This window comes from Nerophis lumbriciformis, linkage group LG20 (genome assembly GCF_033978685.3).
Source record: "Nerophis lumbriciformis linkage group LG20, RoL_Nlum_v2.1, whole genome shotgun sequence".
Lineage (NCBI taxonomy): Eukaryota > Metazoa > Chordata > Actinopteri > Syngnathiformes > Syngnathidae > Nerophis > Nerophis lumbriciformis.
Window position 1 is genome coordinate 11595306 of NC_084567.2, and position 16362 is coordinate 11611667.

A 16362-nucleotide genomic window follows, 5' to 3' on the forward strand; every position below is an offset into this window, starting at 1 on the left:
GTATTATTATTACACATTTTTCATATTTTTATAATGATAAATAAATGATAAATGGGTTGTACTTGTATAGCGCTTTTCTACCTTCAAGGTACTCAAAGCGCTTTGACACTACTTCCACATTTACCCATTCACACACACATTCACACACTGATGGAGGGAGCTGCCATGCAAGGCGCTAACCAGCACCCATCAGGAGCAAGGGTGAAGTGTCTTGCTCAGGACACAACGGACATGACGAGGTTGGTACTAGGTGGGGATTGAACCAGGGACCCTCGGGTCGCGCACGGCCACTCTTCCACTGCGCCACGCCGTCCCCTTTTAGTACATTTTAATTATGTACTTTTAAATGTTTTTTCCCCATTGGTTATTTTTTTATTTTACTGCGACTTGTCCAGGGTGTACCCCGCCTTCCGCCCGATTGTAGCTGAGATAGGCTCCAGCCCCCCCCAAAAAGGGAATAAGCGGTAGAAAATGGATGGCTGGATGAATAAAACAATTAAAAATACATATTTATATGTTATTTTAATTAAAAAACTACAAACGTATAATGTCCAGTAATGTATTTTTCTTTTCATATTTTTAACCGTTAATTATTTTTATATTTTATAAAATATGTTTTTTAATTAAAAATGTGTTCATTTGAATATTCATTAATGTATTATTTTAATGTTTTTCCCATTATTATTTTTGTGTATATATATATATATATATATATATATATATATATATATATATATATATATATATATATATACATAAAACGTCCGGGGAAAAAAATTGTAAAAAAAAAAAAAAAAAGATAAAATATTATCACCACACCTATCATCATCATCATCATAAAATGAATCAACATAAAATAGAAAGTAGCATTGGTGAAGCAGAGAAGCAAGCTGAAAGGAACAAATATGAATGAGAATTTAATTATTGCAAAGCCAACAGGATTGCTGCCAAGCATGTTAATATTATGATTATTATTATCCCAAGAGACCACTTTTTAAAATTTGATTTAGATATGAATGGTCATATTCACAGTAAAACACACTACTTACCATGATTATATATTACTGCTGGTATACAATTATCATACAAACTATTATCCCAGGAAAAAATACATAATTTATGTTTTTTATACTCGTTTCATGTGAAATATTTATTGTAAAATATATTAATACTCATGATTAGATATTATTAATAGTATATATCTATGAAAAACTATTATCCCAAGAAAAATACATAATTTATAGTTTCTCAATGTTTTTGTATTTGAAATATGTATTGTCATACTCACAGTAAAATATATTACGAGTCATGATTTTATATTGTTGATAGTATACGGTTATGAAAATTATTATCACAAGAAAAATACATGATTTATATTTTTTTCTACTAATCATTATGTTTATTCCAATAATAGGATGTAATTATGAAATTATTATCCAAAGAAAAATACATAATTGATAATTTCTCAATGTTTTTGTATTTGAAATATTTGTCATATTTACAGTAAATATATTACGAATCATGATGTTATATTGTTAATAGTATACGGTTATGAAAATTATTATTACAAGACAATTACATAATTATATTTATTGTCATATTCACAATAAAATATATTACTTATTATTATATAATAGTGATAGCACATAAGTGTGAAAAGTATTATCCCAAGGAAAGTACTTAATTTATATTTTTTTCTACTAATCATTATTTTATTCTGATAATAGGATGTAATTATGAAATTTTCATCCCAAGAAAAATACAGGATCGTTTCTCAATATTTTTGTATTTGAAATATTTATTGTCACATTCACAGTAAAATATATTGCTAATGATGATTTGATATTGTTAATAGTATAAGGTTATTCAAATTTTTATCACCAGAAAAATACATGATTTATAATTTTTTGTTTTATTTTAAATATGTATTCACAGTAAAATATATTACTTATCATTATTACATAATATTAATAGCATATAATTGGAGAAAGTATTATCCCAAGAGAAATACTTAATTTATAGTTTTTCTACTAATCATTATTTTTATTCTAATAATAGGATGTAATTATGAAATTATTGTCCCAAGAAAAGTAAATAATTTATAGATTTTCTATTTGTTTGTATTTAAATATTTATTGTTGAATGCATTTTTTTTCAAATAAAAACAAATAGAATATATATATATATATATATATATATATATATATATATATATATATATATATATATATATATATATATATATATGTATTTATTTCTCACCTTACTGTTTCTATACAAAGTGACATTGCCAGCTAGTGGCCTGGTATGGTTATTACAGCATTATTGCATTTTATTTAGTTATTTTTTGTCTATTGCGCAATGTCGCCGTTTTACTCCTGAGGTCTGTTTAATTCAAGTTGTCGTGTCGTCATATACTAACATTTGACGAATATATCATACCAATGATGTAAAAAGAGTGTGTTTCATATTAAGTATTTCGTGCAGTTTTTATTTGGTTAAAGCAGGGTCTTGGTTAGGTATTAACACCGACTTAATTATTTACCAAAACATTAAGTTGAATTAATTAATCCATTTAAGTTTTATTTCTGTGGAAAACCACACAACAATAGATTTGAGGGAAAAGGTGTCTATCAAAACAAGGTGTTGTTTTCCAAAGAACCATTCCAAGACACATCACGTGAATCTCTGATGACGTAACAAAGAAGAAACGGACCAATCAGAGAGCTCAGTAGGCGGGTCTTGCCCACCATCCAGGCCCTTATAAACTTTGTGTGCGTCTACCAGAGCAGGTTATTTTCTTTTCCCCTCAATAATCCTTCGCCTAAGCGTTCCAGTAAGTATCACATTTCATCGCTTTTATTCGTGCTGCAATTTTAATCCATTATTTAGTCACGTTTACCACATTTGTTTGCCATCGACCGCACAATAATAAGCAAGACAAACAGCTTGGGGGGAAAAAAGGTGTATTTAAGCAACCATCTTGTCGTAATCTATTTATCTTAAACAAATATGTGTTATCATTCGATCGGTTGACGTGTTGTTGTCACGTGTTCGGCTCCTTTTGTTGTCGTCTCGCTCTTGGCTCAAACAAACAAACCATCGCTCATTTCCACCTTTTTGCTTAATTGACGTGAAATTATTGTAAATGAAATAACTATTGTGCTGCAACTCTTTAATTTTCCATTTTCCGTCCCAAGTTTCGATGGTCTTGTTGGCCTACTTTTCTTTGCAGATCCCGTGACTCGACAGAAAAAAGGGAAAAAATAGATCCCGTTTCCGGTTTTACCGGAAATGATCCATATCCCGATTTTTTATTTTTTTTCCTGTAAAATTCCTCGCGAGCTTTGTGGACAATAACTGTTATCTATTATCTTGGTTTAACTCAGATATGGTGTGATTTACAAAAGGGAATGTTGTTTTTATTAACGCGTTGTCGTGGATTTTCTGGATCGTCGAGATCACGTGACAAGGAGGGTGTCTGGTTTCACTCGGCGGCCACTTCATTAGGTACACCCTGCAGGAACATTCAAATGTGATGGACAACCGATGGCACGTAATATCACATTTTTTCGTAGAAATAAATGTAAACAAAAAATAGTTAGCAAATAACTATAGGGGAATTCGTTGGTGTGTAATGATTACAATATAAAACCATTTTTGTATAATTAAAAAGTCAACAAAAAAACTAGAAACATTCAAAAACGTTGGACAACAGATGGCATGTAATAGAATGTTATTTTTTTGTATAAACAAAAAAATGTTTTGGCAAAAAACTAGGACAATTCTTTTTTGTAGAAATAAAATGCTAACCAAAAAAAATTGGCAGAAAAACTGTAGGGAAATTCCAACATGATGAACAACAGATGGCACATAATACTACTTTTTTTTTTTTTAACTGTAGAAACATTTAAATGTGACGGGCAACAGGTGGCATGTAAAAATATTTGTATTTTTTGTAGGAATAAAATGTAAACTAAAAAAATGTATCCGCAGAAAACTGTAGGAATATTTAAATTTTATGGACAACAGATGGCATGTAATAATAGAATGTTATTTTTTTGTAGAAATAAAATGTAAACAAAACAAACCACTAGGAACATTTCAATGGGATGATTTGATGGCACGGAATGACTTAATTTTTTGTAGAAATAAAATATCAACTATAAATAATTAGGAAACACTTTAGGAAAATTCAAACATGATGAACAATAAATGGCATGTAATAATACCATTTTTTTTTTGGTACAAATAAATTGTTAGCAAAAAAACTGTAGGAAAAAATCCAATGTGAAGGACAACAGATGGCATGTAAAAATTATCAAATTGTATTTTTGTAGCAGTAAAATGTCAACAAAAAATAATTGGCAGAAAAAACTGTAGCAAATTTAAAACATGGTGAACAACATAGGGGACGTACTAAAACTTCTTTTTTTTAATTCTAGAAATAAAATGTTAGCAAAAACTGTATTGAATTCATATGTGATGGACAACAGATGGCATGTAAAAGACTTAGACAAATGGTATTGATCACAGGGGAAACCTGAAAATTGTCGAATACAGTTTTTCCCTTTTTTTGTAGAAATATAATCTAAACATTAAAAAGATTAGCAAAAAGGCACAATAATGTAAAACTGGAAACGCTGAAATGTTGATAGTACTAACCCACACTTTTGTTTTTTTAAAGGCTGGAAGTAAATGTCAAAATGGCCTTCTTGTTCACAATTTAAGTGTTGGGGCGTCTTCAATCGGATATTTTTTGGTCACAAGGAGCAAGCTTGTCACTTTTTGAGAAGCTTTGCAATTTTAGGCTAGTTTAAGGAAAAGGACGACGGTTGTAAAAAGTTTATTTTTTAGCATTAATAGCCTCCTGGTAAATGTCCCCTATGTATTGTTGATTTTCAAAATAAAGGGCACAACATGTCCCCGACATCAGAATAAAATGTGTAGCTTAGTGGCCGCTAGTAGTATAACATATCGTTTTGTCCACCCCACAGGCCGCCGTAATGTTGCCTTTTGTCGTGTTGGCCGTGTGCCTGAGTGCGGCCGCCTGCGCTCCCAGTCTGGACCCTCAGCTGGACGATCACTGGGATCTGTGGAAGAGCTGGCACTCCAGGAAATACCACGAGGTCAGCACTTGTTGCTCTCTGTTGTCTTGCTGATTGGTGATGCGTCGTATTGATGGTCGTCGTCGTTTTGGGTGCGTGTAGAAGGAGGAGGGCTGGAGGAGGATGGTGTGGGAGAAGAACCTGAAGAAGATCGAGATGCACAACCTGGAGCACTCCATGGGAGAACACTCGTACCGCCTGGGCATGAACCACTTTGGAGACATGGTACGTCGACTTCTTACATATGGTCAAATTCTAAATAAGAAGCACGCAATTATTGAATATTATTTCTAATAAATTACAAAATTAAATGTTTAATTTTTAAATTGTTAACTTGTTTTTGTCTTAAAAAAATATACATTTTGTCACTTGATAGATTTATTACTAAAATGTTCCCCAAAACATTTTTAAACATTTAAATTTAAAAAAATAAGAGGTTTATTATCATTGACAGTAAAACAAATCCCTAAACTTAGCAGTCTTTAAACATTTAAATGTTTGTTTTTTTATTGCAAGAGGTTTATTATTATTGACAGTAAAACACATACTCCCCCAAACTTAGTATTCTTTGAATATTTAAATGTGTTTTTCAAAATATTTTTTCAAAAAGTTCATTATCATTGACAGAAAAAAAAATATTCCCCCAAATTTGGCATTCTTTAAATGTTTAAAAGTGTTTTTAAAATAATTTTTCAAGGGGTTTATTATTGACAGTTTAATCAAAAATACCGTAGATTCCCCAAAGAGAAGCTTTTTTTACATATATTTTTAAAAAGGTTTATTGTCATAGACAGTAAAAAAAATATTTCCCCGAACATGGCATTTTTAAAGCATTTAAATGTCTTTTTTTAAGAAGTTAATTATCAGTGAGAGTAAAAAAAATATTCCCTTAAACATAGAATTCGTTAAACATTTAAATGTATTTTTCTAAGTATTTTATCAATAAGTTTATTATCATAGCCAGTGAAAGAAGAATCCCTCACACATAGCATTATTTGAATGTAGTTTTTTATATATATATATATATATATATATATATTTTATTTTTTATTTTTTTTATTTTTTATAAATAGGTTTTATTATCCTTGATAGTAACAAGAAATGCCCCAAATTGTAATTCTTCAAACATTTAAATGTATTAAAAATATTTTTAAAATATTTATTATCGACTGTTTAGGCAAAAATACAGTACGCATTGTCCAAAGTTTGGCTTTTTTTTTTAAACATTTCAAATATATATTTTTCAAATATTTTATATGATTTATTATCAATGACAATAAAAGTACATATTCCCTGAAATTTGGCTTTTTTTTATATTTAAATGTATTTTTCCAAAATATTTTATCAAGATGTTTATTATTATTGCCAGTAAAAAAAATCCCTCAGACATAGCAGTCTTTAAACAATTTAAATAAGAAATACTTTCGAAATACTTTCTTTTTTTTTTAGACGTTTATTATCATTGATCGTAACATAAACGTCCCCCCAAACCGGGCATTCTTTAAATGCAGTTCAAGGGTATTTAAACTATATTTTTTAAAGATTCATTATAGACTGTTTAAGCAAAAATACAGTATATATTCTCCAAAGCTTGGCATTTTTAAAACATTTTAAATATAATTTTCAATTGATTATCATTGACATTAAAACTTATATATATATACCCCCAAATTTGGCATTATTTAAACATTTTTAAAAAATGGTTTATAAAAAGAGGTTTATTATTGACAGTTTAAACAAACTGTGTAGATTCCCCAAAGCATTTGAATGCAGTATTTTTTTCATGAAGTTTATTTTCATTGCCCTAAATTAGCCTTTTTTTCTTAAATCTGAAGGTTTTTAAAAAAAAACAGATATTTTTTCAATAAATTATCTCCAACTTTAGAAAATTTCAAAGATTTCTAAAATAAAAACATTTTTAAAGTTATAAATTATCTTTTACAGTAAACCAATAATTGTGTCATTAGGATAAAAACAAAATGAAATAAAATAATAATAAGAAAATAATTAGTTGTTTGGAAGCAGATTATTGTCATTGACAGGGAACCCAATCATTACACAAACTTTTGAATAAAATAGGAAAATAATGAATGAACATGTGTATATGGAATCTATAAAACTAGTGATGTATTAGTAGGAGCACACACTAATTATTAGTGACAAAAACCTGCTGTCATCCATTCAGACCCACGAGGAGTTCCGTCAGATCATGAACGGCTACAAGCACAAAAGTGAGAGGAAGTTCAAGGGGTCGCTCTTCATGGAGCCCAACTTCCTTGAGGCCCCGCGCTCCGTGGACTGGAGGGACCAAGGCTACGTCACCCCCGTCAAGGACCAGGTAGCTAACAGTCTCTAAACCGTGTGCTTGGGTAAATGTTCCGCTTGGCGTGAGAGATAAGATGGCCGCTTGTTTATCTGCGTTTCGCACTCCTCCTTCCCTCCCTCCCGCTCTTTCTCGCAAAGTGGAAGTGCTGAACGACAACATAAACCAGAGCTGGGTAACTATTTTGACTCGGGGGGAGAGAAAATAGAATAGAATGCCTTTTATTGTCACTATACAGAGGTACAAAGAGATTAAAAACAACTCCAGTATCAGTGCGACAGTCTACAAAATATGCAAAACATAGGAAGAAAAATAGTGCAAAAGGAGGTAAGGTGCACAGGAAATAAATATTTTATATATATATATATATATATATATATATATATATATATAGTCGCCTGCCGAAAATGCATAATAAAAAAGGAAAAAAAACATATATAAGTCGCACTGGAGCCCGGCCAAACTATGAAAAAAAACTGCGACTTATATATACCGTATTTTTCGGACTATAAGTCGCTCCGGAGTATAAGTTGCACCGGCTGAAAATGCATAATAAAGAAGGAAAAAAACATATATAAGTCGCACTGGAGTATAAGTCGCATTTTTGGGGGAAATTTATTTGATAAAACCCAACACCAAGAATAGACATTTGAAAGGCAATTTAAAATAAATAAAGAATAGTGAACAACAGGCTGAATAAGTGTACGTTATATGAGGCATAAATAACCAACTGGTATGTTAACGTAACATATTATGGTAAGAGTCATTCAAATAACTATAACATATAGAACATGCTATACGTTTACCAAACAATCTTGTCACTCCTAATCGCTAAATCCCATGAAATCTTATACGTCTAGTCTCTTACGTGAATGAGCTAAATAATATTATTTGATATTTTACGGTAATGTGTTAATAATTTCACACATAAGTCGCTCCTGAGTATAAGTCGCACCCCCGGCCAAACTATGCAAAAAAACTGCGACTTATAGTCAGAAAAATACGGTACACATACGTGTGTGTGTGTGTGTGTGTGTGTGTGTGTGTGTGTGTGTGTGTCTGTGTGTGTGTGTGTATATATGTGTGTGTGTGTATATATATATATATATATACACACAGCATACTTGCCAATCTTGAGACCTCCGAATTCGGGAGATGCGGGGAGGCGGGGTTTGGTGGTAGCGGGTGTGTATATTGTAGCGTCCCGGAAGAGTTAGTGCTGCAAGGGTTTCTGGGTATTTGTTCTGTTGTGTTACGGTGCGGATGTTCTCCCGAAATGTGTTTGTCATTCTTGTTTGGTGTGGGTTCACAGTGTGGCGCATATTTGTAACAGTGTTAAAGTTGTTTATACGGCCACCCTCAGTGTGACCTGTATGGCTGTTGATCAAGTATGCCTTGCATTCACTTGTGTGTGTTTAAAAGCCGCATATTTTACGTGACTGGGCCGGCACTCTGTTTGTATGGAGGAAAAGCGGATGTGACTACAGGTTGTAGAGGATGCTAAAGGCAGTGCCTTTAAGGCACGCCCCCAATATTGCTGTGCGGGTGGAAATCGGGAGAAATTTGTTGCCCCGGGAGATTTTCGGGAGGGGCACTGAAATTCGGGAGTCTCCCGGGAAAATCGTGAGGGTTGGCAAGTATGATATACAGAAGCATTCAGATTGTGGGTGGGAAGTGAAAATTGCTGAAAGAGAGGTGCTAAACTATAAAATCAGTGCCTATGAGGGTTCACCGTGGTTATGGCTTTAGGGAAAAACTGTTCTTGAGTCAAAAAAATGTGTATGTGTGTATAAATGACATATATACATTTAGCTGTAAAAATCTGCTGTACAGTATGTGTGTTCGGGTCTCTTTTTTTCAGGAACACTAATACCAAAAGTCACAATGTCCCATAGAGTTCTAAAAAAGTTATGACAGACCACCTCAACAAAACGGAATGGAATTTTACAGTTTTTTACTGAATGGGACACCCAAAATGTACATGAAAATAAAGAAAGTGGGATTTACAATATTAACTATGAACAATAAAACACTGAATATTAACAACATATGAATGTTTCTCCTCTTTTACTTCTCAGACCATCTCCTTGACAGTTGTGTATATTTTGCAATCAAGCAAAACACAACAAAAATGTAAAAAAAAAACAGCAAAATATGAATGCAAAGTGTAATAAACACCTACAATATGATATATTATCACTTTTATACGGAAATATTAACTATGAACAATAAAACACTGAATATTAACCACATATGAACATTGCTCCTCTTTTACTTCTCAGACCAGCTCCTCGATAGTTTTGTATCTTTTAAAATCAAGCAAAACACAACAAAAATGTAAAAAAAAAACCCAGCAAAATATGAATGCAAAGTGTAATAAACACCTACAATATGATATATTATCACTTTTATACGGAAATATTAACTGAACAATAAAACACTGAATATTAACCACATATGAACATTGCTCCTCTTTTACTTCTCAGACCAGCTCCTCGATAGTTTTGTATCTTTTAAAATCAAGCAAAACACAACAAAAATGTAAAAAAAAAACCCAGCAAAATATGAATGCAAAGTGTAATAAACACCTACAATATGATATATTATCACGTAAAAATCAGCTTCCGCATCGGTTTCTGACACACGCGTTTGGGTTGGCTGCTCTGAAAACAAACCCCGCCCACTCTGCTTTGTTCCTGTTCTGAGCTGCTGTGACGTAGATTACCGTAATAAAATCATCTGTCGGATAAACAATCCCAGACATGGAGAATATTTAATTATTCACCTTAGCAAGACGTATGTTCTTCCAGATTTGTTGGAACACTTTGAGGAAGGACCTTTTTTGATCCTATAGGACAGAGCTGGAAAAATATTTTGACTCGGGGGGCCACATTGAGACAAAAAATGTGTCTGGAGGGCCAATGTGTATGTGTGTATAAATGATATATACACATTTAGCTTTAAGAATCTGCTGTACAGTTTGTGTGTTGGGGTCTCTTTTCTTCAGGAACACTAATACCAAAAGTCACAGTGTTCGATAGTTTTTTTATATCTTTGATTAGCAATTTTTTGCACTAGACTCCTATAAACAGCAACAAAATCCTGACCTATAAATTAAGGATCTTTTGGCTTATGTTTTTGCTCTTGATTCATAAAAACAGCAAAACACTCCTGATATATAGAGGATCTTTGACTGGCGTTTCTGCACAAGATTCATAAAAACAGCAAATCACTCCTGACAAATAGAGGATCTTTGATTAGCATTTTTTGCACTAGATTCCTATACACAGTAACAGAATCTTGACCTATATATTAAGGATCTTTGGCTTACGTTTTTGCTCTTGATTCATAAAAACAGCAGAACACTCCTGATACTGTATATAGAGGATCTTTGACTGGCGTTTTTGCACAAGATTCATAAAAACAGCAAAACACTCCTGACAAATAGAGGACCGTTAACTAGCATTTTTGCACTAGACTCCTATAAACAGCAATAGAATCCTGACCTATAAATTAAGGATCTTTGGCTTACATTTTTGCACTTGATTCATAAAAACAGCAAAACACTCCTGATATATAGAGGATCTTTGACTGGCGTTTTTGCACAAGATTCATAAAAACAGCAAATCACTCCTGACAAATAGAGGATCTTTGATAAGCATTTTTTGCACTAGATTCCTATAAACAGCAACAGAATCCTGACCTATAAATGAAGGATCTTTGGCTTACGTTTTTGCTCTTGATTCATAAAAACAGCAAAACACTCCTGATATATAGAGGATCTTTGACTGGCGTTTTTGCACAAGATTCATAAAAACAGCAAATCACTCCTGACAAATAGAGGATCTTTGATAAGCATTTTTTGCACTAGATTCCTATAAACAGCAACAGAATCCTGACCTATAAATTAAGGATCTTTTGGCTTATGTTTTTGCTCTTGATTCATAAAAACAGCAAAACACTCCTGATATATAGAGGATCTTTGACTGGCGTTTCTGCACAAGATTCATAAAAACAGCAAATCACTCCTGACAAATAGAGGATCTTTGATTAGCATTTTTTTGCACTAGATTCCTATACACAGTAACAGAATCTTGACCTATATATTAAGGATCTTTGGCTTACGTTTTTGCTCTTGATTCATAAAAACAGCAGAACACTCCCGATACTGTATATAGAGGATCTTTGACTGGCGTTTTTGCACAAGATTCATAAAAACAGCAAAACACTCCTGACAAATAGAGGATCTTTGATTCACATTTTTTGCACTAGACTCCTATAAACAGCAACAGAATCCTGACCTATAAATTAAGGATCTTTGGCTTACGTTTTTGCACTTGATTCATAAAAACAGCTAAACACTTCTGATATATAGAGGATCTTTGACTGGCGTTTTTGCACAAGATTCATAAAAACAGCAAATCACTCATGACGAATAGAGGATCTTTGATTAGCATTTTTTGCACTAGACTCCTATAAACAGCAACAGAATCCTGACCTATATATTAAGGATCTTTGGCTTACGTTTTTGCTCTTGATTCATAAAAACAGCAAAACACTCAAAGTATAGAAGATCTTTAACTAGTATTTTTGCACTAACTTCATAAAACAGCAAAACACTCCTGATGTATAGAGGATCTTTGACTAGCGTTTTTTCACAAGATTAATAAAAACAGCAAAACACTCCTGACAAATAGAATATCTTTGATTAGTATTTTTTGCACTAGACTTCTATAAACAGCAACAGAATCCTGACCTATATATTAAGGATCTTTGGCTTACGTTTTTGCTCTTGATTCATAAAAACAGCAAAACACTCCTGAAATATAGAGGATCTTTGACTCAGAAATAATCCACACGGTGGTCACTTCCTGTGGTGTGCAGGGTCAGTGCGGCTCCTGCTGGGCCTTCAGCACCACGGGCGCTCTGGAGGGTCAACACTTCCGCAAGTCCGGCAAGCTGGTGTCGCTGAGCGAACAGAACCTGGTGGACTGCTCCCGGCCCGAGGGCAACGAGGGCTGCAACGGCGGCCTGATGGACCAGGCCTTCCAGTACATCAAGGACAACAACGGGCTGGACTCGGAGGAGGCCTACCCCTACATGGGAACTGTAAGCCGCTCACACGCAGGAAGCCGCTCTCCCCCGGTTCCTCTCTAACCGCCGCTAACGTGCTTCCAGGACGACCAGCCGTGCCACTACGACCCCTCGTACAACTCCGCCAACGACACCGGCTTCGTGGACGTCCCCAGCGGCAAGGAGCACGCGCTGATGAAGGCCGTGGCCGCCGTAGGCCCCGTCTCCGTGGCCATCGACGCCGGTCACGAGTCCTTCCAGTTCTACCAATCAGGTCTGTTCTCCTCATAAAACCTACTCAGTGGCCTAGTGGTTAGAGTGTCCGCCTTGAGATCGGTAGGTCGTGAGTTCAAACCCTGGCAGAGTCATACCAAAGACTAGCCCTTGTGTGGTGTTCGGGTCTCTGGGACCCGTTTTCATTTTTTATTAAAAGAAAAATGATACAATTAATTAATTATTCAAAATGAGACTCACTGACTTTGGCTCATTTTCTGTGAAGAACATATATCAGAATACATATTTAATGACCACACACCATACAACCCTCCTACACATTTCTATTACATATAAGATGTCCGGGTCCACTGGACCCGGGACTAATAGAAGTGTGGAAATTGATGTTCTGTGTACCACACACACACACACACACACACACAGCAGGCCTAGACAGGAGGAGGACAGAGTGTAGATACACAGAACATCAGAGGGTCAAATGTGCGAGAAAATGAGAGCAGACAGTGTTGACAAACGATGTTGCAACCTTGTGTGGGAACCACAGGTGCAGAAACACAAAAGAAGAATCGCTGTGGGATGCAGAAACTGGCAGAGAAATTTTCCGTGCAACGTTCATATTGTTGTTACTCAGCCAGCGTTTGTGGGTCTGATGGACCCGTTGCATTTTGTGGCTTTTAATGCCTCACAATCAAACACTTTTATGTTAAAATACTGAACAGATGTTTTATTGGGATAAGGTAAATATCTGTTCAGTATTTTAACATAAAAGTGTTTGATTGGGAGGCATTAAAAGCCGCAAAATGCAACAAGGGCTAGAGGTGTCCGATAATATCGGCCTGCTGATATTATCGGCCGATAAATGCTTTAAAATGTAATATCGGAAATTATCGGTATCGGTTTTTTTAATTATTGGTATGGTTTTTTTGTTTTTAAATAATTAAATGAACATAAAAAACACAAGATACACTTACAATTAGTGCACCAACCCAAAAAACCTCCCTCCCCCATTTACACTCATTCACACAAAAGGGTTGTTTCTTTCTGTTATTAATATTCTGGTTCCTACATTACCGTATTTTTCGGACTATAAGTCGCAGTTTTTTTCATAGTTTGGTCGGGCTCCAGTGCGACTTATATATATATATATATATATTATTATTTTTTTTCCTTCTTTATTATGCATTTTCAGCAGGTGCGACTTATACTCCGAAAAATACGGTATATACTAACCTTTAGCAGTTAATTTTACTCATTTTCATTAATTACTAGTTTCTATGTAACTGTTTTTATATTGTTTTACTTACTTTTTTATTCAAGAAAATATTTTTAATTTATATTACTCATTTTCATTAATTACTAGTTTCTATGTAACTGTTTTTATATTGTTTTACTTACTTTTTTATTCAAGAAAATATTTTTAATTTATTTATTTTATTTTATTTTATGATTTTTTTTAAAAAGGACCTTATCTTCACCATACCTGGTTGTCCAAATTAGGCATAATAATGTGTTAATTCCACGACTGTGTATATCGGTATCGGTTGATATCAGTATCGGTAATTAAGAGTTGGACAATATCGGGATATCGGCAAAAAGCCATTATTGGACATCCCAACCAAGGACTTATAAAAATGGAACCCATTACCTCCCTGTTTGGCATTCAGCATCAAGGGTTGGAATTGGGGGTTAAAATCACCAAAAATGATTCCCGGGCGTGGCCACAGCTGCTGCTCACTGCTCCCCTCACCTCCCAGGGGGGTGATCAAGGGTGATGGGTCAAATGCAGAGAATAATTTCGCCACATCTAGTGTGTGTGTGTGTGACAATCATTGGTACTTTAACTTTAACTAACCTTCGTGACTCCGTCCCTTTTTTTAGGCATCTACTACGAGAAGGAGTGCAGCAGCGAGGAGCTGGACCACGGCGTCCTGGTGGTGGGCTACGGCTTCGAGGGGGAGGATGTGGACGGCAATAAGTACTGGATCGTCAAGAACAGGTGAGCGCTGAAGCCCAAGGTCGTTAGCGTCGCGAAGCTGACCTCTCTCTTGTCCCGCAGCTGGAGCGAGAAGTGGGGCAACAACGGCTACATCTTCATGGCCAAGGACCGCAAGAACCACTGCGGCATCGCCACGGCAGCCAGTTACCCTCTCGTTTAACCACCTCGCCCTCTAGTGCTTTTTATTGGAATAGGAAAAGGCGAAGGTGTGGAGCCCCGCATCAACTTTTGTTTTACGAACAAAAACACTTTTTAGGGAAATGATGCTGTGTTTTTATGCCACTTTGATCCGTTTGTCTTTTATTCTCTGTAAATATGCTGCTCAGTGAGTGAAAATTTCATATTTTGTGTTGTTTTTTTTTTTTAATTAGATGTTGACTGTTACCAATTAAAGGTGTGAAACACTGTCCTGTTTCCTGTGGTTGATGTCGCTTGAACGCACACTTTTAGGAAGTCAAAACATGCTCGTGTTTGTTAGAATCTCAACTAAGGAGACAAAACGATTCCTCTTTTTCCAATCAATGCACACTAGACCAGGGGGCGTCCAAAGTGCGGCCTGCGGCACATGCTAAAAATACTAGTGTCAGAATAATTGTATCTAAGTTATCACAAAACTTTGTGTTTCGATGAGTTCGAGAGGACAAAAGCTGTCTTTGATCCTACCAAGCAAAAGGCTTGTAAAACTCCACTGTATAGGATGGGGAGCGACATGAAGGTGTCGGTTTCTTTGATGTATCGTAATCCACAGGAAGATTTTGTCTTGACCCCAGATCATTCTTGCCAATCTTGAGACCTCCAAATTCGGGAGATTTGGGGCGCGGGGGGGAGTATATATATATATATATATATATATATATATATATGAATAAAATAAATACTTGACTTTCAGTGAATTATTGCTATATATATATATATATGTGTGTATTTTATTATATATATATATATATATATACATATAAATAAAATAAAAACTTGAATTTCAGTGTTCATTTATTTACACATATACACACATAACACTCCTCTCTCTAGTCATTGTTGTATTTGAAAGTGCAATGCTTTGAAGGAGCATAGGTATGGGCAGTGTAATATTCTGGGTTGGAGTCAATAACCAGGCGAGGTGCCGAAGTTACGTCTCTTTACTTCATACTTCAGAACCGACACCCACACTTGCCGTCAGGGTGCGCAATACAACGTAAACCGTTGGCCAACCAAGAAGTTGGTTACTTTTTAGTTGGCCAAGCGGACGTGACGACAGGCTGTCCTCTCTCAGGTCCGCACGGACCTGGAGGGGGCGTGCCTTAAGTCCGGCTGGAAATCGGGAGAATGGTTGTCCCGGGAGATTTTCGGGAGAGGCCCTGAAATTCGGGAGTCTCCCGGAAAATTCGGGAGGGTTGGCAAGTATGCCCCAGATCTACAAAGCGGAGAGGAGGCAGGGCCTGACCCCCCTCCAGGCACCTTTTCTTTGAACTGTTTTGTGACCGAGGGCAATGGCTGTTTACGACCTTTTCTTTAGAACTGTTTTGTAACCAAAGGCAGCGGCTGTTTACGACCCCCCTTCCTTAGAAATCGCTGTTGCCATGTAATCAGGGAAAGTCCAAATAAAAGAGGAGGTGTACAATCTTTCGTCA

General features: G+C 35.1%; 1 protein-coding gene across 1 annotated transcript; it reads left to right on the forward strand.

Annotated features, from left to right (window-relative positions):
• The first annotated feature begins 2677 nt into the window (after positions 1 to 2677).
• Positions 2678 to 15141, forward strand: ctsla (cathepsin La). Its single transcript, XM_061980419.1, has 8 exons — positions 2678 to 2836; positions 4998 to 5129; positions 5211 to 5333; positions 7294 to 7446; positions 12316 to 12540; positions 12610 to 12778; positions 14617 to 14734; positions 14795 to 15141. The coding sequence occupies exons 2-8, from the start codon at positions 5007 to 5009 to the stop codon at positions 14892 to 14894; spliced, it is 1011 nt and encodes a 336-aa protein (XP_061836403.1). The 5' UTR covers positions 2678 to 2836; positions 4998 to 5006; the 3' UTR covers positions 14895 to 15141.
• The last annotated feature ends 1221 nt before the right edge of the window (positions 15142 to 16362 follow it).

Bases quoted from the DNA above. Each gene is read 5' to 3' on its own strand.
- ctsla (XM_061980419.1), top strand. From the start codon at position 5,007: ATGTTGCCTTTTGTCGTGTTGGCCGTGTGCCTGAGTGCGGCCGCCTGC. The intron at 5,130-5,210 runs GTCAGCACTTGT...GGGTGCGTGTAG, and splicing joins ACTCCAGGAAATACCACGAG to AAGGAGGAGGGCTGGAGGAG. The intron at 7,447-12,315 runs GTAGCTAACAGT...TGTGGTGTGCAG, and splicing joins TCACCCCCGTCAAGGACCAG to GGTCAGTGCGGCTCCTGCTG.